General features: G+C 41.9%; 1 protein-coding gene across 1 annotated transcript; it reads left to right on the top strand.

Moving 5' to 3' along the window:
• The first annotated feature begins 974 nt into the window (after positions 1 to 974).
• LOC136146510 (chondroitin sulfate proteoglycan 4-like) lies at positions 975 to 21354 on the top strand. Its single transcript, XM_065905417.1, has 4 exons — positions 975 to 1830; positions 6634 to 6810; positions 20321 to 20519; positions 21291 to 21354. Exons 1-4 carry the CDS (start codon positions 1486 to 1488, stop codon positions 21299 to 21301), a joined length of 732 nt encoding a protein of 243 aa, XP_065761489.1. The 5' UTR covers positions 975 to 1485; the 3' UTR covers positions 21302 to 21354.
• The last annotated feature ends 265 nt before the right edge of the window (positions 21355 to 21619 follow it).

The raw sequence follows: 21619 nt of genomic DNA, 5'->3' as shown, positions 1-21619 counted from the left end.
GGGAATGTATATATTATAGTCAATGAAGAGGTCATCACTTTTTTCATCTTTCATGGCAACACTGCCAATATTTCATTTGATCTGAGTTACATTTGTAATGTGGTGAAGCAGGGTATAAAAGTGTAATTTAATAGACATAAAAAGGATTCCTAAAACAGACGAGGATACTATATTGCACAGTTTATTTCTTTAGCTCTGAATGTGGCCTTGTGTAGTTTCTTGAAATTGATGGATAAATTGGCCCAGACCCGGGGAATGCCAAGGGTGAACCTTCACACCAGAAGCCGCCTGGTTTCCTGAGGCTCCGACTTGAGAGCTTCTAGCAGCACAGCCCTGCTGATCAGAGTTAGGGGAGAATGAGTAATCTGTGCAGGGTACGTAAACTGATTTATGACAGTTGGCCACAAATGCAAGCTATTCTGAATCTACCCTCAGGACTGAAAAACAAGTTTGCCTGCTTGCTAAATACAGCCAATAACATCAAGTAGAAATGAATTGGGACTTCTCTGGTGGGTCAGTGGTAAAGAATCTGCCTGCAGTATAGGAGACTTGGGTTCGATCCCTGGGTTGGGAAGATCCCCTGGAGGAGGGCATGGCAACCCACTCCAATATTCTTGCCTGAAGAATCCCATGGACAGAGGAGCCTGGTGGCTACAGTCCATGAGGTCGCAAAGAGTCAGACACGACTGAGCGACTGAACAGCAGCAGCAGCAGAAATGAATTCAAGTCAGAGCAATTTACTGAATAATGAGTTTTGACCAAGAGAATATGGAGCCCCCCAGCTTTTTTCTCAATTATTTTTCAGGATCTTAGAGAATTTAAGTTTCACCACAAGGGGGTGTACACAGTTCATGGACTATAAATCTATCACAGAAAGTTTTGAGATGAATTTTGCTGAATCAGTAAATTAAATGTATATTCAAAATGCTGAGCTAGTTTAAAAATAGACTTTCCTTTAAAGCCTTGCAATTTTAACTGCTTTAACAAGTTAAAGTTTAACTGCTTTAAGTACTTTAACTGCTACTTCTTCTATCATCTTTTATGCCTTCTCTAGATACCAGTTTATTTCTTTCAGCCCTATTTTCTGAGTCCTAGGTTTCTTGCCACTGTGAATGATATCTTGATAATACATTAGTAACTGTTCAAATGTTGCTTTGTCTTTGTGATCAGGACTAAAATTCGAAATATTAGCATGGTTACCAGAACAGACCCAGGCTTAAACTGTGTCTTAACCTGGATTGTAACTTAAGCCATTTGTGAACATTAATAGAAAAAAAATTTGGTTCATCAAGAGTCTTGACTCTTCCGTAGATTAGTGTTTTTCTTTTTGTGTCTCTATGTTGTTAATGTGCACTCAAGGCTGTGCATGAAGACCTTGTTCCTTCAGAGGCAGTGTTCATTGTTAGAACTCCGCCAGTGCATGGATACCTTCGAAGGTCTTTACCGGAGGAGGGTAGCGTGGGTACAGAGGAGAAGTTCCCTTTGATGTTTACGCAGCAGGATGTTGATGATGGTTACATCCATTATGTACAGACAATGCCTGACCAACAACAGGACCGTTTTATACTGGATGTTATGAGTGGCTTCCAAGCTGTGAGCAGACTTGAAATCCTGGTGGATGTTGTCCCTAAACAGATTCCTCTGGCAGTACAAAATTTCACAGTCCAGGAAGGTGGCTCCAAGGTACTTCCAGAAGATTATTTCAGAATTCCAAGCAAGCATTTTGAGGGACTTGACTGTAAATTTGTTCTACTCAAACCACTGAAACATGGTTATGTTGAAAATTCTCATTTTCCAAGAGTAAAGCTGATGAAATTTACCAGGAAACAGGTAATAACTCTCAGTTAATATATTTGGATTTGGCTATGTTGGATAAGAAAAAAATTGGCTATTTATCACTTGGATTCTTGGACTTTGGGGAGTGATGGGGCCTTAGTAGATATCTGGTCCAACCTCCCAGCAGATGGAGAAGCCCTTCCATGATAACCCTGTACAAAAGGTCATCTAGTCATTGCTTAAATATCGTCAGTGAGTTTTTAGAGTGTTATTATTGTGATAGTTTGCTTTCTTACCATGAATAAAAGAATGATTTCCATACTTAAAAAAAAAATTGCAAAGTATCTTTCAGATCCCCATTATTTCCTTTATAAGCTCCTAGGAACACACTGTCTTCAGGATGGAAACCGTGAACAGCTATGTAGCATCTTTGGGTATCTTTGTCCAGTTAGCTAAGAACACATGTTGCTGCTTCATTTTGCTTCTAAGGATTTCACCTCATCAAGTGACTTGAATCCATTTACTAAAAATTTATTCTGTTCAAGTTGCTATGTAAGGCTTCCATGGTAAGTAGACATATTTTTTTGCCTTCAAGGATTGCTGCGGGGGAGTTAGGCACATGAACTTTAGTATAAGCTATACTCTTCTTGTCTTTCATGTAGCACTTTAACAATGATATCGTGGGTGTGCAGAATGGTCACATTTGACTGTAATTGAAGGCTTCTCGGAGGGAATAAAGTTTAAGCTAGACTTTTAGGATAGAGTGAAAGGGCAGGGAGATAATAGAGGTGAAGAGAGAAAGCAAAGAAGTGCAAGCAAAAGGGGACTATATGTCAATGGTGTGAAGGCATTGAAGTGAATAGTGTTCTAGGGGCCAAGGAATAGTTCACGAGGTTCCCAGATGGACGTAGTGTGCTGGAGGCTGCTTAGGGGCCAACTTTGGAGAGCCCTGAGGCACATGTCAAGAGGGTTAGACTCAATCAGGTGGTATTCAGAGCCATGGGGAGAAGTGGAGAGTGCTGAGGGTGGAAAAGACCTTGGAGCTCGGTGCCTCTCAACTGGAGATCCAGGGGAGGTGATTCTTCCGTGACTCCATGCAGCCATCTCTTAATCACAGCTTCCTTCCCAAAGGCTGGACAAACCACATAAGATAACCACCTGCTCTCATGTGAATGGAATTTAATTCTATTCACCCCATGTACTCTGGGTGAGAGACTGAGCCCTAAATTTTGGTTCTGTCTTAACCGATTCATTATCGTCTGTGCTCTGTATTATGAGAAGTGTGTATTTAAGCATGGTTGGTTGAAATATGCATCAAGTGTGTGTGTTCCCTACAGTATCCACATTGTTGTATAGCCTTGTTCACAGTCAAGATTATATGTTCCTGATCTTCAGGTGACCCTGTTGACTTAAAAAATAGTCACAATCTAAAAGTTGAGAGTTGTGTTTTATTTGGTGGAAATTTTTAGGGCTTCAGGCCCAGGAGACAGCATCTCAAGTGACCCTGAGAGAACTGCTCCAAGAAGGTGCGGGGAGAAATCAGGTTATATAGAAGTTTGCAACAAAGAGCAGGTAGTCTGAACATCAAAAGATTATCGTTAATGAAATAAAACCAGATTAACCAAGCTAAAGAATTTAGCACTTTTCTATTTATGAGACGATGAAAGAGTCTGGGCTCACTCGAATCATTCCTTTCACATGCACCTCAACTAGCTGGGGCCAGTATCCTGTTTTCATATCCTGAGCTGCTCAGAGCTCACTGTAGGGAGTGGCTACAGCCTAATGGCTGCCAGGTTGTGGGTATTCTTCTCCTTCCTGAGTGCCCATAAGGCTCAGGAGTTCACATTTGGAGAGCCAGAACATCACTGTGACATCCTTTGTTTACTGATGTGACTGGAAATCCTCCATTTCTCAAGACCTTTACAATTTCTCTTCTTTTATGACTTCTGAGGTCCGTGGGGTTTGACACATGGTCATTTTCACTTATGGTGGCAGCTAACAACTTGTGGCTATAACCTTCAGTGACTCAGAGAAGGAGAGGTCTTGGCCATTTTTGCCCTTCATTCATTCAATGAATAGTTCTTGGGTGTCCATTATGTGTCAGGTATGCTAGTTCTAAACATTGAGTGTAAAGCAGTGAATTAACCCAGCAACAAACCCTGCCCTTATGGATTTTTTTTTTTCTTGGTGGGGAAAGAAAGAGGCAGAGAGAGAGAATAAATGAAATAAATAAGTGAATTTATACAAATAAAATAGATGAATGAAGATTAGTGCTATGGAGAAAAATAGAACAGGAAAGAGAGATAGGAAGTGCTGGGAACATCAGTGATGTTTGTGTGTCTGGGTGTGCTGATGCTCAGCTTCAAATACAGTGGTTGGGGGCCCACGGCAGCCTTGAGCAGACACCTGGAGGACATGATAGAGAGTGAGCTTGGTGGATATGGAGGAAGAGCATTCAGGCAGAGGGAAGAGCAAGCAAACAGCTCTGTGAGGGGAGCAGGAGGAGCTCAGCATGTGGAGCTTCCCACAAGGGTGGGGGGCCATAGGTGAGGTTAGGGAGGTCCAGTATGGGAGGGCTTTTGACTTCACCTTTGACCCTAGTGAGGTTCAGAACAATGAGGGAGGGAGAATGTGATTTATTTTTGTTATTTTTTGTTGATTTATTTTTGTTATTTATTTGTTGTTATTTTTCTGTGTCCTCAGTCATGTCTGATTCTTTGTGACCCCGTGGACTGTAGCCCGTCAGGTTCCTCTGTCCACAGAATTTTCCAGGCAAGAATACTGGAGTGGGTTGCCATTTCCTACTCCAGAGGGTCTTCCCAACCCAGGGATCAAAACAGGGGTCGCGTCTCTTATGTCTCCTGCAATGGCAGGTGGATTATTTACCACTGAGCCACCTGGAAAGCCTGCTGTAAACAGAAGGGGGGAACTTAATATTCCCTGAACATGACTGGTGACAGGAGACCAAACGCTTTTTAATCTTTTTAAGATTTTCTACAAGTTTATTAAGTACCTGAAGGTCAGCAGATGTTTTTCTAGCATTAGAGCTAGGAACAGATACATTCCCACCAAACCCTCCTTGCCTTTAAATTAATACCTACTAACTGGCATTTTGGGCTTCCCAGCTGGCTCAGCTGGTAAAGAACCCACCTGCCAACGCAGGAGGTGTAAGAGCTGTGAGTTTGATCTCTGGGTTGGGAAGATCCCCTGGAGGAGAGCATGACAAGCCCCTGCAGTATTCTTGCCTGGAGAATCCCCATGGACAGAGGAACCTTCAGGCTACAGTACAAGGGGTCGCGAAGAGTTGGACATGACTGAGGTGACTTAGCATATGCACGTGCACACTGACATTTTAAATGGTAATTTGAGAGAGTACCACTCCATTGAGGAAATGATGTATTTCTACAGGAAGGATACAGAGAAGGTGATGTCTATTTAAATGCTATCTTCCTAAAGCATATTAGGTTAGAATTTCTCCTGCCCTCTGATCAGTGCCATCTTCCTCATTTTTTAAAAAATAGCCTAAAATAGTATGTTCCAGGAATATGTGGTTCCAGGAATTCCAGGAATTCCTATGGTCTGGAATTCTCTTCCCATGGAACTCCAAAAAAACTTTCATGCACCTGTGTTCAAGTGGTTACAACTTTCCCTTGAGACAGTTTGTGAACTTTTCAACCCTTGTCAGAGACACCTCTGAGAGATCAAAAGTCTTTGCTCAAAGGAAGTGCGCCATAGAACTGGACAAAGTTGAACTGTTAAGAATGTTGGCTGTATTTTATCAAAACAAACACAACCCCAGAGACTTTTTGGAAGTTCAACTACTCCTGTTGGGCTTTGGAAGTTCTCTGCTGTTGTATTTTTGGGTCACAGGTTCAGTGAAGCCAAGTTCCCTTCTACCTTTAAAATTCTCCTGGTGTCTGGTTTTGATCCATGCTTCCATCAGAGTCTTAAAGACATGAAAAGCATTCTGATGAAATCTGTGGCTATCGCAAATCCAAGAGGAATAACTAAATCACTGGACAACCATTTCAGAATGAAAATTAGATAGATGAAATCAACCAGGGATAAAAATAAATATTTGCATTTTGGTTATTACAGTGAGAGAAATCTGGCTTGATAAAATAATTTATTTCTAATATATTTCATTATACTCTGTCCTCAGGAGCTTTATGGTAGCTGTTAAGAGAGGCACCAAAAAATGATTGTATTCTGCAGGAGGAGGAGGAAGCAGGTGTAACCTCACATACAAAGAGCAGTTAAGGGAATAATGCATACTTAGCTCAGAAAAGAGAAGTTTGGGGAAACTTAAAGAGTCTGACTGAGCAGGCATGCATGCACACAATAGTTTCACTGGTCCATGTGTCCCCAAAGAGCAGAAATCCAACCAGTGGGTGGAAACTTCAGAGCTTAAGCCCAATATTCTGAATTGTCCAACTTTCTGAATTGTCTATAACTTCAAAAATTAGTCTCTCTAAATACACAAGCAGAGGCTGAATTTTAATGGCTGATCCATTGGAAGAAAGGGAAGATTATGTCGTCTACAACCCATTTTAGTGTTTGAAACAGCCTTTGAACTCAGGCCTTGTGATAACCAGACCAGCATTATCTTTATTACCCCATGTTGCTCAATCACTCTGTTCATTCTTAAACTTACTTTTGGGATACTGCACTACTTCATCACAATTATGTCATCCATCAGAATTTGCACTCTGATTGTCAGAATCAAATTTTATGGGATGAACACATGCTTCTGTGTTTTAAAGAGATATAAAATATCAGGATTTCTCTTAGAGCGTTTTTGTCATATTTTAAAATTACATATCCCGTAGTTTGGTGATTTGTTTTTGTTGGTTACAGGTAGAAAATGAATTGATTTCCTATGTGCATGATGGTAGCAAAGAGCTTCTTGACAGTTTCACCATCTTTGCAAATAGTTCAGAGCTTGGAAAACAGAGTGTGCCCCAAACTCTTTTTGTGACCATTGAGTCAGTAAACGATGAGGCTCCAGTAATAACAGCCAATAAAATCCTCAAGGTAAGTGTTCCATGCTTTTGGATTTATCATAATAATGCAGAGCTACCTGCTTGATTTTCTTTTGTATTCTTTCTAATGTTAATAAGATATATGACTATGTGTGTATAGTTGACATATTCCAGCTGGTTTTAAATAAATGTTAGTCATCACCAAGACATTATGTTGGTTTTGGCTTGTGCTGTTCTAAACCAGTCATCTAAAATGTTATTTTCTAAGTGACAAAGGATCTAGCTACAACTTGGTGCGACATAACCGTGGCATCCAGCTGGTAGTTGACACAAAGAGAAAAAAGATCTTTGGAGGGTGGTGTCCTGGCAGGTGACAGAGAGGGGCAGGAAGAAAGCAAGGAGAACAACAAAGAAATAAGGAACAAGGAGACTTTGACCTTGATTTAAAAGATACTCCAGCACCAGCTGGATGATTATGCCGGCATACCCAGGAGCCCACCAGGGGCTAATCTAAATAGAAAATTTTACATTGTTAAAAATCACTGGAGCTTTTATGTTTTTATTTGCTCACAATAATTGGATCTGGGAATAGGCTTTTTGGTGCTTTTAATTCTATTACAGCTTTTTCGTTATACAGCCTCTACATTTTAAGGGAAAAATTGATGATAGTGTTTCTAGATCTTTGGAATCCATTCCTTTATCTTTTAGTTGACTTCCCACTCATTGTCCAGGTACCTGGGGATAGTGTGTTCCAACTGGTCAACCGTGTGGGCCTCCCCGCAGCCCCCCCCCCCCCCACCGCCTCTCTGTTTTCAGCTTCCTTTCTCCCTCTCTCCACACTTCTTATTTTAGTACCTGTTGACCCACTCTCAGCAAAGTGATCTGAGAAGTAGGCTGTGGGCTAGTGTGATGAATGGTAGGAGTCAATCGTTATTAAACACAGTTATAAAAGTTTACATTTATTACGGAGCAGAGTACTGTACATCTTCCATGCTGGTGTCATTTTTACAGCCCTACAAAGGAACTGCTGTGATTAATACCCTTGTTATAGATGGGAGTGCTGAGGCTCTGAGCAGTCTCAAGGGAAGGTGTGGACTTGAAGCCAAGTGTGCCCAAGCCTGACTGTCTCACCACTGTGCTCTGCCACTTCTCCTCTTACCCATGACTGACTCAAACTCTCCCAGTGTGTCTGTGTGATCAAGGGCTGTTTTTTTAGTGAAGAAAAATCTCCAGAGTTTTTCTTCCTCTTGCTCCTACTAAAGTGGGCTTACAGGAATAGGTCCGAAGCAGGCGTATTGACACCTCTGTGTGCTCAGGAACCTCGGCAGAGGACCTGAGCACTTTGCTGAGTGATGCCAACTGCGGGATGAGAAAGATCCAGGGGAGGGACTGAGGCTCTAGAAAGAGAAGAGCTAGAGTTGCCTGAGGACCAAGGAATTAGGTAGTGAACTCTCAGGCTTCCTTATGGAAAGGAACTGAAGCCCCACCGTGGGCTTGGCGTTCAGTTCTGAGGTACCGTCAATTGTTAAGAGGCACTATCAACTTAACAATAGCTTTACTATATTTAAATGTACTTGTCAATTTAAGATGTTCAGAACATTAAATTGTGAGGAGAAAAAAGTGTGCCCTAGACTTTGTCTTTTCTTAAAATTAGGAAAATATAGTCTGCCAGGAACCTTGCTTGCTCAAGTAGTTTGCCCAGACCTCTTGCCCCATCCCTGATTCCAGTGTTTTTCTCAATAGAAAAAAATAATAGTAGCTGGGGGCAGGGGCCATTGCCTTTATTCCTGCCTTTCCCCCTTGATAGCCTGGATCCAGGCCAGGAAAGATGCAGCTTCCCAGTTTTGAGTTGCGTAGTCATTTGACACTGGCTCTTTCTGAAGTTATTTTTTATTTATCTAGTAAGAAACTCATTTTTTCTGTGAAAGTTCTGGATTAAAGTTAGGAGACCAGAGTTAAAGGCTTGTAAACTGCCCAATTTAAGGAAAATTTCCCTGGGCCTCAGCTGAGCTTTCAAAGAATTGATGCTTTCAAACTGTGGTGCTGGAGAAGACTCTTGAGAGTCCCTTGGACAGCAAGGAGATCAAACCAGTCAATCCTAAAGGAAATCAACCCTGAATATTCATAGGAAGGACTGATGCTGAAATTCCAATACTTTGGCCACCTGATGTGAAGAGCCGACTCATTGGAAAAGACCCCGATGCTGGGAAAGATAGAAGGCAAAAGGAGAAGGGGTCAGCAGAGAATGAGATGGTTAGATAGCATCACCGACTCAATGGACATGAATTTAAGCAAACTCTGGGAAATAGAGAAGGACAGAGGAGCCTGGTGTGCAGCAGTCCATGGGGTTGCAAGGAGCTGGACACAACTTAGCGACTGAACAATCCCTGGGACTCACCTTCCTCGATAGCAAAACCATAAGCATATTTGCAGGGTGGAGTGTGTGAGTGTCTATGCATGTGTATGTTTTCCTTGATCATCTCCCAGTCCCTCCCAGTTCTAGCATCTTGTGGTTTTTATGACTGTAAACATTGTTTGACACTCTCTGGGTGAAGCTGCACTTGGATGGATGAAGGGGCTATTGAGCTTCCATTTTCCGTTGGATGGAATATTCCAGGCTAGACTGGGGGAACCTTTTCTCTTTGACTGGGAAACATATGAATAGTTTTGGTTTTAAAGTCAGTGTGTCTAAAATTTGGAGGTGACTAGGTACGACTGTAGGACATATTAACTAGTCATGTACACATGTAGAAATAGTTTTGGTAGGATTTGCTTGATTATTTTAAAATGGAAGACATCTGAAGAATTTGTTTCTTCAGTTGTAGATGGTGGTCATGGTGCTCTAACAATGAAAATCTTTCCGTATCAAGGTGTTTAGGCTTATTTGCCAAAAATGATTTTTTTGTTGTTGTTTAAGTTGTGATGATTATGAATAGAGGCTTTCTAGATTTCACTGATTACCCGTCATCTGGTGCAGAATATATTAATAGTACCAGAACTCCTTAAGCATGGGTGTGTTGCCTGCTCTGGAAGCCTAGCTGGACCCTGGTCGCCCAGCCTTCTAGACACGCTCCTCTCATAGATGCTTCCCTGACCACCAGCTGAAGGAGCAGTGTGCTGTCCTCTGTCCCTTGACCCTGCTTTATTCTCCTTTGTAGTAAACAAATATAGTGTGTCTCCTCCCATAAACGTAAGCTCCATTGGGAAGGGAATTTGCTCTCTCTTTCCTGTGGTGGCCTCAGTGTCTGGCACAGCCCCTGACAGTAATAAGGGCAATAAATTTTGACTAAGTGCTCCATGGAGCTTCTGTTGATTGGAGAAGACCTTGAAAGTATGTGATAAACAGAGAGATGAACTGCGGTATTTTTCTGCAGAGCTCTTAAGGGGACAGTGAGCTATGGGGTCAGAGGATGATGACCTTGCAGAGAGCGTGGTGAGCTAAGGTCTCATCAAGGAAGGGACATTTGAGCAGAGCCCTGTGTGTCAGGGGTTCCCAAGCCTTCTACAGATTTGTTGGTTAGCAAGGACTCATAGAACTCAGCATAGAGTCAAATCATGGCTAAGATTTATTTCAGTGAGAGAAATGAAGCAAAGCCTGCTCAGGGAAAAGGCACGTGGGGTGAAGTCCAGGGGAAAGGAGGTCAGGCTGTAAGAGTCCTCTCCAGTGAAGTCACACAGGACGCAGTCAATTCTTCTAGCAGCAAATCGTGATGATGTGCAGGAAGTGTTGTCTACCAGGGAAGATCATTAGATCTTGAGTACCCAAGATGTTTATTGGGGGCTGGAGCCCAATAAACATAGGCGCCCTCTACCTAGTATGTACCAAGTCCCAGATTCCCAGGAGGAAAGCAGGGGTCCAGCACAAACTACATTGTTTGTACTGTTTAGATATACACTCTTATTATTTTAGGAAAAGATTTGTATCAGTACAGGAAACTTTAATAATGGAGTTCCCAGATGCCAGCCAAGTACCAATTTGCACACAGGACTTCCTAAGGAAAGGAAGTCTTAAACCTACTTTTTCTGAATAAAGGCCAGGGTGAGTGGGCTCAGGTTGGGGAGAGAGGAACCATATGACTGTTAGGAGCACAAGCATTCCCAGCAAGGGATTCAGCTAGAGCAAAAGCTGTGAGCCTGTAGCAGGTTTGGCATGTTTGAGGACATGAGAAGCTCAGAGTGACCGGAGCAAATGGAGGGAAAAGAGTGGTCAGCCATTAGGTTCCATGGTGAGAGCTGATTGCTGGGCATAAGGACCTCCTATGCTAGACCATTTCATTCCACTAGCCAAGAGGAGATGGGGAAGTGGGCCAGCATTTATTGAGCCCCTGCCAGGCTCCATTCTAAAAGCATCACGTGTGACTTCTCATTCATTTCTCTCACAGTCCATGATGTAGAATGAGGATTGCAGTAGATCTGAGTGCAGAAAGGTTAAGTTCCTTGAGCAGGGTCATACAGTTGGTAAGAGAGTGAGTTTTAAGCCCAGGTGGTCTGAGCAGAGTTCACTCAGCTATCCACGATGTGAATGATCTGGTACAGTGTTTTAAAACTCCAGGTTGCAAACTGTTCATAGTCTGTGAAATTAATTGAGTGGAACAGGACCAACATTTTAAAAACAAATTAAATAGAATCAAATAGAACAGGTACTATCAGAATGCACTGTGTGTAGCAAGGGCAGGATTGTTATATGAAACTTTTGCTTCATTTTAAACACACACACATACAAATACACATATGTGTTCTAGGTTGTTGTGTAAAAAGTATCGCTCTATTTGGTTGTTAAAGAACATTGTATGCCACTGATCTAGCAAATCTAAATGTTTTGATATAGATAAATCGCTTTTTAAAATTACTCTTCCTGTTTCTAGGAACACCTGACCTTTGACAGTTTGAGTCGAGTCTTGGAAGTCCATTTATAGAAACTTCTATCTAGCAGGGACCTGGAAGTGGATACTGAAGAGTTGTAACAGAGTTAATGCAGCCTGTAACAACCCCTACCCCCACCCCACCGCCAAATACCCCTTCATCAGGGTACTTTACCACATGCAAGAAGTCTCTGTGTTCAGGGGAGGGGGCATAAATTGTCACAATCAGCTTTGAAGTCTCCCTGTGAACACCATCATCATAGGCCTGCCTGCCAGCTCAGCCCTACCCGCCCATTTGCTGCCCATCTGCCTGTTCCGTCCAGCAGGAAAAGAGATGGGGATGGTCAGGCTGGGTACATTGTCTGTAAACATGACTGATTCACTTTAGGTGCCTCTCTACAGCCCAGAGTCATTGTGAGGAGCGCATATACAGAAATGGAAGAGCATCATAAATTATAAAATTTTAAATATTAGAGAAAAAAGGGATGTAGACCAGGATATATAATGACAACCTTCCTTTTCTGTTATATATAGTATAATGTGAATGAAATTGGTTTAAGGATTTTAGAAGAAGGAAATCTTGAGTCCTAAAATTTTATGATATAATTATAATGTCTGTTATCAATCTCAGTATAATTTAGACCTGATGAAAAAGAGCCAAGAGGCAGCTAATATTGAGAGCCAATGTTGGCAGTTTATAACACCTAAGATATCCTTTACTTTTTGCCCCTAATTTTTTTTTTAATTGAAGTATGATCTCTCTATCATATCCATGACAATGTGTAATAGCAATGACAAATGAACACAGAAAACTTCCTGGAAAAACTGTGTGTGTTGAACATACAAAGTGTTCTCCAAAACTGACAACTTTTAACATAATTAAAGAAGTGCCACATGTTAACCTTGTTAACTTTCTGAAAATTAATATATAAAGTGTATGCATTTCATCCAATGCTGTGGGAGTACTTTTTCCAACAAAATAATAATTTCCCCAAAGCTATGGTTACTAGTTACTTCTTTCTAGGGAAAAGTTTCAATGTAGGGAATTACTTCAGGCAGTGATTTTTCTTTTCCTAGATTTCAGAGCATGAGAAACAGTAATAATAACTATTATTTACATAATCATAAGAAGGGTAGTACTAAAGAATGTTCTAACGATTGGACAATTGCACTCATCTCCTGTGCTAGTAAGGTCATGCTTAAAATCTTGTATGCTAGGCTTCAGCATTATGCGAACCAAAAACTTCCAGATGTCCAAGCTGGGTTTAGAAAAGATAGAGGAACCAGAGATCAAATTGCCAACATTTCCTGGATCATAGAGAAAGCAAAAATATTCCAGAAAAACATCTACCTCTGTTTAATCAACTATACTAAAGCCTGTGACTGTGTGGATCATAAACTGTGGAAAGCTTTTAGAGAGATGGGAATGCCAGACCATCTTGCCTGTCTCCTGAGAAACTTGAATGCAGGTCAAGAAGCAACAGTTAGAACCCTGAATGGAACAACTGATTGGTTCAAGATTGAGAAAGGAGTACAACAAGGGCTGTCTAGTGTCACCCTGTTTGTTTAACCTATATGCTGAGCACATCATGAGAAACGCTGGGCTGGATGAATTACAAGCTGGAATCAAGATAGGCGTGAGAAACATCAACAATCCCAGATACAGGGATCTCTTTAACGGCAGAAAGCGAAGAGGAACTAAAAAGCCTCTTGATGAGGGTGAAGGAGAAGAGTGAAAGAGTCGACTGCAAACTAAGTACTAAAAAAAACTAAGATCTTGGCATCTGGCCCCATTACTTCATGGCAAATAGAAAGGGAAAAGGTGGATGCAGTGACAGATTTCCTCTTCTTGGGCTCTAAAATCACTGCGGATGTTGACTGCAGCTGTGAAATCAGAAGACTATTGCTTCTTGGCAGGAAAGCTATGACACACCTAGACAATGTGTTGAAAAGCAGAGACATTGCCGATAAAGATCCGTACAGTCAAGGCTGTGGTCTTCCCAGTAGTCATGTATGGTTGTGAGAGTTGGACCATAAAGAAGGCAGAGCGCCAAAGAATTGATGCCTTCAAATTGTGGTGCTGGAGAAGACTCCTGAAAATCCTGTGGACAGCAAGGAGATCAAACCAGCCAATAAGGGAGATCAACCGTGAATATTTGTTGGAAGGACTGATGCTGAAGCTGAAACTCTAGTATTTTGGTCATCTGATGCGAACAGCTGACTCATTGGAAAATTCCCTGATGCTGGGAAAGATTGAGGGCAGAAGAAGAGGGTGTCAGGGGATGAGATGGCTGGATGGCATCACCAATGCAATGGACATGAACTTGGGCAAACTTTGGGAGATGGTGAGGGACAGAGAGGCCTGGTGTGCTGCAGTCCACGGGGTCACAAAGAGTTGGACACAACTGAGTGACTGAGCAACAACAACAGTTGCTGATGCTTACATAGCACTTAAACTCTGCTTCTAGCATTGTTCTAAGCATCTTGTGTTTATTTACTCATTGAATCTTCAACAACTTTATGGGATATAGTTTTTATTTTAAAGATGAGGAATCTGGGGCACAGAGAGACTCAGACATTTGCCCATGATCAAAAATGGAAGAGCCCGTGGTAGACAGTAAGTGACAGAGGTGAGGATGTAAGTTTTCACTTGTAACCGTGACCCTCTATTCTGTCTTCCCTCATGGTTATAGTTAAGAAGCCCAAAATACTGGAGCTTCAGCTTCAGCATCAGTCCTTCCAACAAATATCAAGGACTGAGGAAGTAGATAAAGTGAGTTTTACTGTTATTTCCATTTTCAAAAAGAGAGAAAGCTTCAGAAATGAAGTGAGTTGCCCAAAATAATCAAGTTAGACAGTGGCAGAGTCTGGGACAAAAACAGTCCTAAATATGAATTAATAAGACCTCTGTATTACAAAACATTCTTCAGAGAAAGAGAACCAATAGGGTGAGTGTGCGTGTGTATTTATTTGGTTTATCATAAGGAATTGACTTACGTGATCATGGCAGCTTGCAAGTCCCAAGATCTACAGGGCAAGGGGACAGGCTGCAGATGCAGGAGAGCCAATAGTGTGAAGTGAAGTGAAAGTCGGCAGGCCAGAATACTGGAGTGGGTAGCCTTTCCCTTCTCCAAGGGATCTTCCCAACCCAGGGATCAAACCCAGGTCTCCGACATTGCAGGTGGATTCTTTACCAGCTGAGCCACAAGGGAAGCCCAAGAATACTGGAATGAGTAGCGTATCCCTTCTCCAGCAGCTCTTACTGACCCAGAAATTGAACTGGGCTCTCCTGCATTGCAGGTGGATTTTTTATCAACTGAGCTATAAGGGAAGCCCCATGTAAAGGCTTTCCTGGTTCAAAGGCAGTCAGGCAGGAAAGAATACTCTTCACTCAGGGAAGGATCAGCCAGTTTGTCCCACTTAGGCCTTTAGCTGATTGGTGAGGCCCTCTCAGCTGAGATGGGGGCTTCCCTGGTGATTCAGACAGTAAAGAGTCTGCCTGCAATGCAGGAGACCTTGGTTCAATCCCTAGGTGGGAAGATACCCTGAAAAGGGAATGGCTACCCACTCCAGTATTCTTGCCTGGAGAATTCCATGGACAGAGGAGCCTGGCAGGCTACAGTCCATGGTGTGGCACAGAGTTGGAGGTGACTGAGTGATTAACACACACACACACACACACACACACACACACACACACACACCCCTGAGAGAGGGAAATCTGTGTTACTCAGCTCATTTAAATGTTAACCTCCTCCAAAAACATCTTTGTAAAAACACCCAGAGTCATATTTGACCAAATATCTGAGTACCCTGTGGCCCAGTCAAGTTGACATATAAAATGAACCATCAGAGTCTTCAGATTCTCTTGCTGTCTTTGACTTTCAAACAGCATTTTCTCAAGACCTTCAGACCACCCCACATGACCGCTCACTCCCCTTACTTGTCATCGGAGCTTAGAGGAGGTGGCACGGAGAGTCATCCACAGTCTGTGTGGGAGAAGATAGCGGGAGGATGGGGTAGAACTGCTGAGGGCATCTCAGACTCTGGATGGGAGTTCAGAGGCAGGAATCTGAGCATTAAGCACTCAGTCCCAGCATTCCAAGTGCACTCCTTTCTCCTGAAGTACTTTAAACAACACTGCTTTGAAGCACGTGGCTGGCTGATGATGACCTATCAGTGGTGGTACAGGAGGTCATTTCGGCATGACAAACTGGAGTTAGGAATTGGAGTTAGACTGTGTGGGGTGAATCCTTTGCATTTTCCTCTGAAGTATGCTCTCCTGAGTACTTTTGTACTCAGGCATGACCAGTGGTTTTCGTGCATGCTTGATAAAATGTATTGGTGTCCACAAGGGGGCTTCGTTTTTCTATTTTTCACCTTTTGCTTTCAATGATACTGTACATTTTGTTTTGTTGTTGTAGAACGATTTGCTTATTTCTGATAAGCACTTGCCATCACTGTGAAGATCTCTGAGAGCTATGGACAGTGAAGCGATGAAGGCAGCGAAGTCCAAAACGGTGACTGGAGGCCTGAAGGCCTGGAAGGGTCAAAGAGTGGGGTAGTCTATTCACAAATATTTCACATCCCTCTTGATACCCAAAACAGAGGCCTGGGTTTTTTAATATTTGGATCATAATTTGGATATATTGGATCATTTTTCTAAATCTAACGTCCTGTTTAAATTAAAAGTGAATTAAAAAAATACATCATTCCAGGTTCAAGTGTTAATTTTTTCAGATATTTATTCCCTGAGCCATTATTTACTGGACTTTGTATCACACTGAAATCTGAATTCAAGTTTGGAGTCTTTGTTTTCTTGTTCCCGCCCATTTGAAGTTTCTGTTACCAAAGACCAGGCGTTAAATCAGGTCTCATCAAAAGCAATGGGACTTTTAATTGAACTAAATTTTGTTTGAGTAGAAATGGAGAACTGAGGTTACTAGCTCTTGTTTTGAGTGGCAGATTTTACATTGGTTTTGGAAGATGATATATTCTAGAGGCAAGAGGGGCAAAACAATGTTTCACAGAAGAGTAACTACAGTGGAAAACATGCTTCATCCAGCTTTTGTGTGCACCATTGGAAAAAATGAGTGTCTACGAGTCACAGGAAGGGAAATGGCAGTATAGTTCCAAATCAGTTCAAGTTCCTGAAGAAATGAAGATAAGATTCCTATATGGATTTAAAAATGTAAAAAGTGCAAAACTAGGATGATTGGGCTTAGAGTTTTGTTGGGCAGTCCAACTTGTATATTTTATAGAAACTGTAGCCTTTTCATGGATTAACTGAAAGCCAAAACTTACAATTTGACATTAGGTTGATTAATATTTCTGGTAGCTATTAAAATTGATGTTCTCAGAGTTTAGGGCTGAAAAATCCTCCGTGGGCATATTCCAAATGCCAAGACATCGGAGCATCCACTGGCAACACAAACATTAAACAGACAAACTACGCATCCCAAATTATGGAGGAATGCTGTGGGATGAAACAAAATGTGCGGTGCATATTGTAGAATAGCAAATTCATGGTTCTCAAAGGGGAAAGAAATGGGGGAGGGCTAAATGAGAGTATGGGATTAACAGATACAAACCACTATACATAAAATAGATAACAAGGATTTACTGCATAGCACAGGGAACTATATTCAATATCTTATAATAAGCTATAGTGGAAAATAATTTGAAAAAATACATAATATATACATAACTGAATCACGTTGCCTTATACCAGGAAGTAACACATTATTGTAAATCACCTACACTCCAATATTCTTTAAAAAAATTTTTTTTTGAGGGGGTGAGGGATTTTCCTTGTGGCCCACGGGCTTAGTAGTCTCAGCATGCAGACTTAGTTGCCCCGTGGTGTGTGGGATCAGTTCCCCAGCCAGGGATCAAACCCCGTGTTGGAAAGTGGTTAACCACTGGAACACCGGTTAAGTCCCTATACTCCAATTTTTTTTTTAAACTTAAAAAATAAAAAAGAATAGCGTCAAGAGTGATATTACACTCCAGGTGACTTTTAAGTAATATTAAAGAATCAAATCCATTCTCAGAGCCAAATCTGATGAAGAGAGATGAGTAACATAAAGCTAACATCTATTGGATGGTTACTCTGTGCCAGGTAAAACTTGTTCTAAGTACTTTACAGTGCTTTATATCACTCATTCTACATAATAATTCTATTATTCCTACTTCACTAATGAGGAAATTGAGGCACAGAGAAATTGAGAAATGTGCCCAAAGTTTCATAGCTAAAGTGGCATATCATTTCTGGTAGAAAAATGTAGAAATCCTATGTACTTTCCAATCTCCCTTTCTCAAATTCTGTTTAGTTATAGTTAATTTCACAAACTGCGTTTTCTACTGAGGAGAACAGCCCATTAGACCAGAGAGATTACCTCCTAAATAGCCTAGGATTGAATTTTTAAAGAGTTGATAACAAGTGTAGAAGAGGATAAGGTTCTTGTCAGAGAGGAGAGAATGACACATAAGCTTGGAAATATGCACAGTGTTTTTGTGGGAGGCCTTTTTAAATACAGAGAGAAATGTGAAAATCTATTTAGTGATAAAGCCGCTGCCTTTAGTGTTGGTGAAATATCACATGACCACAGGATTAGAGAAACCCCAAGCAGCATGCTTCCATGAGATGTGATGTGATGTCTCAGCAAGCACTTTAAACTCAGTGGCCCTGGTGGTAAAGGACCCACCCGCCAGTGCAGGAGACATAAGAGACACGGATTCCATCCCTGGGTCGGGAAGATCCCCTGGAGGAGGAAATGGCAACCCACTCCAGTATTCTTGCCTGAAGAGTCCCGTGGACAGAGAAGCCTGGCAGGCTACAGTCCATGGGGTTGCAAAGAGTTGAACACGACGGAAGTGACTTGAGGGGCTTTGGGGGTTTCAAAACTGAAGTCCTTCTCTTACTGCCCAGATCCACTTCTCCCACAGCTACCCTCATTTCGGTTGATGGTGATTTGGTCCTTCTAGTTGCTGAGACCCAAACCAGGTCCTTTTCACTGTCTTCCTTCTTCTGCACCTCACCACACCTAGCTTGTTAGAAACTATCGACAGCACCCAGAATTTCACTGCTTCTTCCCTCCTCTCCAACGTCCCCCACTCTCTTCTCTCTGCAGGATTATAGCAGTCGTCTCCTAACTGTTGTCCTGCTTCTATCCTTGGCCTCCCACACTCTGTCCTTGACACAAGGCCACGGGGATCTATTACTACCTAAGCTCGCCCAGGCTACAACTAAACTAAAAAACCCCATGGTAATGCCTGGTTGCACTCAAGTGAAGCCCAGGTGGCCTTCAAGAGCCTGCAGGATTTGACCTTGGAGGCCGTGTCGACATGCCCCCTTCTACTCTTCAGCTTGCTAATTCTGGTCCCAGTGCCCTGACCTCTTTGCTGCTCCACAGACGGCCGAGGTTCGCTCGCCCTGTAGGGCTGTGCTCTCTTCTTGGTTGTTCTTCCCCACGGGTCCTCATGGCTCCCCCCTCTCCTCCTCCCAGTTTTCCTCAGATAAGCTTCCTATTTAACATTCTCCCACTCTTGAGCATCTCATTTTGCTTCATTTAAATTTTTTTCACAGTGCCTGTGACTTTCTAACAGACTGTGTAATTTATTTCTTCATTTTTCCTCTCATTTCTTCCCTGTATCCCTTCATCCTCTGCTGCTGGAATGTACGCTCCATGAGGACCGGACTCTGGTTTGTATACTGATGTGTTTCAAGCACTAGAACATTGCCTGGGATATAGCAGATGCTCAAAAAAAGGATGACTTGTTGAGTAATGTAAATAGATTTTAAATACAACTGGAAAAATAGAGACTGTTACTAAGAAACAACTGTAATAAGCACTCACCTGGGCTTCCCAGATGGCTCAAGTGGTAAAGAACCTGCCTGCCAATGCAGGAGATGCAGGCAGGAGACTCGGGTTTGATCCCTGGGTTGGGAAGATCCCCTGGAGAAGGAAATGGCAACCCACTCCAGTATTCTTGCCTGGAGAATCCTATGGACAGTGGAGCCTGGCAGGCTACAGTCCGTGGGGTCCTGTAGAGTTGGACACAGCCAAGCACCAGCACACACACCAGCACACACCACACACACACACACACCACACACACCAGGACACAGAGCGCACACACACCAGCAGAAACATTGCAAGGCCATAGGGACTTGGTATTTGTTTCCCTGCAAGATGGACAGGATAAAGGAGAATTAAAAAATATTTAAAAGCTGATGAAATCATTTGCTTCTTAAAGTAATGAATAGAAGTCCTTAAGTCAACCCTATGGGGTAGTTTCTATGATTATTTGAGATTCCACATGGAGTGCTTAGCATATGCCAGCCACACAGACAGTACTTAGTAACCATCAGCTTTTATTGCTTTTGTACTTTACATAAATGCATATGCAGTTTAAATAATTAGTTTTGAATAAGTAACAATGAATCCTGTTTTTTTTTTTTATTGAAACCTCATAAATTAAATAAACACTGTAACATGCTCTGCATTTCATCTGGCATTTAATTATATGTCTGTTTTGAATTAAGACTCATCATGGTTTAAAAACTTGGGTGAGTTGCTCTGGTTTTTTTTCTTTTAAGTCTTTGTGCTAGGGGCCGGTGTCTCATAGCTATTCAGTTTACTGGTGTTATGTGACTGGAATTTGTCCTCACAAGATCTGTGATTCTTTCTTTTTAAGGGGTGGGTGAATTCTGTCACTGAGATTACCCGTGATGAACTCTGTGCAGTGGATGGGGACTCCCCCCCACAGGACCTGGCCTACTTGTTCTCTCCACCCAGCAATGGACATTTGGCTTTCAAGTCCATTCCTGGACGGAGCATCCAGAACTTCACCCAGGCTCAGATCAACGAGGGCCAGATAGTGTTTGTACACACAGGTAGGTAACTGAGAAAAGCAATGTGAAACTAAAATGTGTTTCAATCAAAGGTTAACATGTAGTCAAACCTAATAGCTGCTGACGGAAAACCACAAGCCATCTAAAAACCTTGCAGACTGTATTGTTTTTTTAAAAAGTGACACTTTTTTAATAAGGCCGATACGTTTAAGTTTACATTTGAGTAAGGCCAATAATAGCAAACATCAGAGGGTACTTGTAACTCATACTTGTCATGTGAGGTGAAATATGTGCATTTCAGATTCTTTTCCATTATGGATTATTACAAGATATTGAATATAGTTCCCTGTGCCGTATAGTAAGTCCTTATTGTTTATCCATTGTATATAAAATAGATAAATGTAAGCTTCTCAGAGATCTTTGTCTTGACCGCCCACTGAAATCACATCTCTTCCATTTATCTCTATCCCTTATTCTGGCTACCTTATGTTGTAGTATAGATTGATTTGTTCACTTGTGTGCTGTCTTCCCCACTAGAGTATAAGGGCTAGAAAAATAGGATCTTTCTTTTGTTTGTTCTTATATTCTCAGCACCAAAGAACAGCGACTAGAACTTAGTAGGTGCTTAATGTAAATTTGTTGTAAGAATGAAATCCTGTCGATACCTATTATGTGCCGGGTAATGTTCCAAATGTTGTGTTAGTGAACACAACAAATGCATTTGTTAAATGAATGAATACAAGGATGAATGAATGGATATAACTGTAAATCTAAGAGACCCTGATATTAAAAGGCTTTGTTTTCTTCCCTCAGGCCATCAGTAAATCAATAAGCCACATCATCACTGTACATCTGCAGGAGGGGTGATCTAGCTGGCCTCTGTTTCCTGGCTGCCCTTGACAGTGGTCAGAGAGGGCAAGGTGCCCATTCTCAGCCACAGGAGGAAGTGGGGGGAGAAGGAGTGTGAGCCTGGGGTGCATGATGGGAAAGCCAAAAGCTGTATCTTTCCAGCCACTTTTATTATATTTTCTTTGAAAACAAAGAAAAACAAAGATAAAAATCTGGTAAATCCAAAGGTAGTAATTTCCTGATTATCTCTGCAGTTAAGTGCAAAGAATTCTCAGATAACCTGAAAAGCATTT

The sequence above is a fragment of the Muntiacus reevesi genome, chromosome 14 (assembly GCF_963930625.1).
Source record: "Muntiacus reevesi chromosome 14, mMunRee1.1, whole genome shotgun sequence".
NCBI classification, from domain to species: domain Eukaryota; kingdom Metazoa; phylum Chordata; class Mammalia; order Artiodactyla; family Cervidae; genus Muntiacus; species Muntiacus reevesi.
Note: the sequence above shows the minus strand (reverse complement) of the source record. Positions and strands in the feature narration are given on the sequence as shown.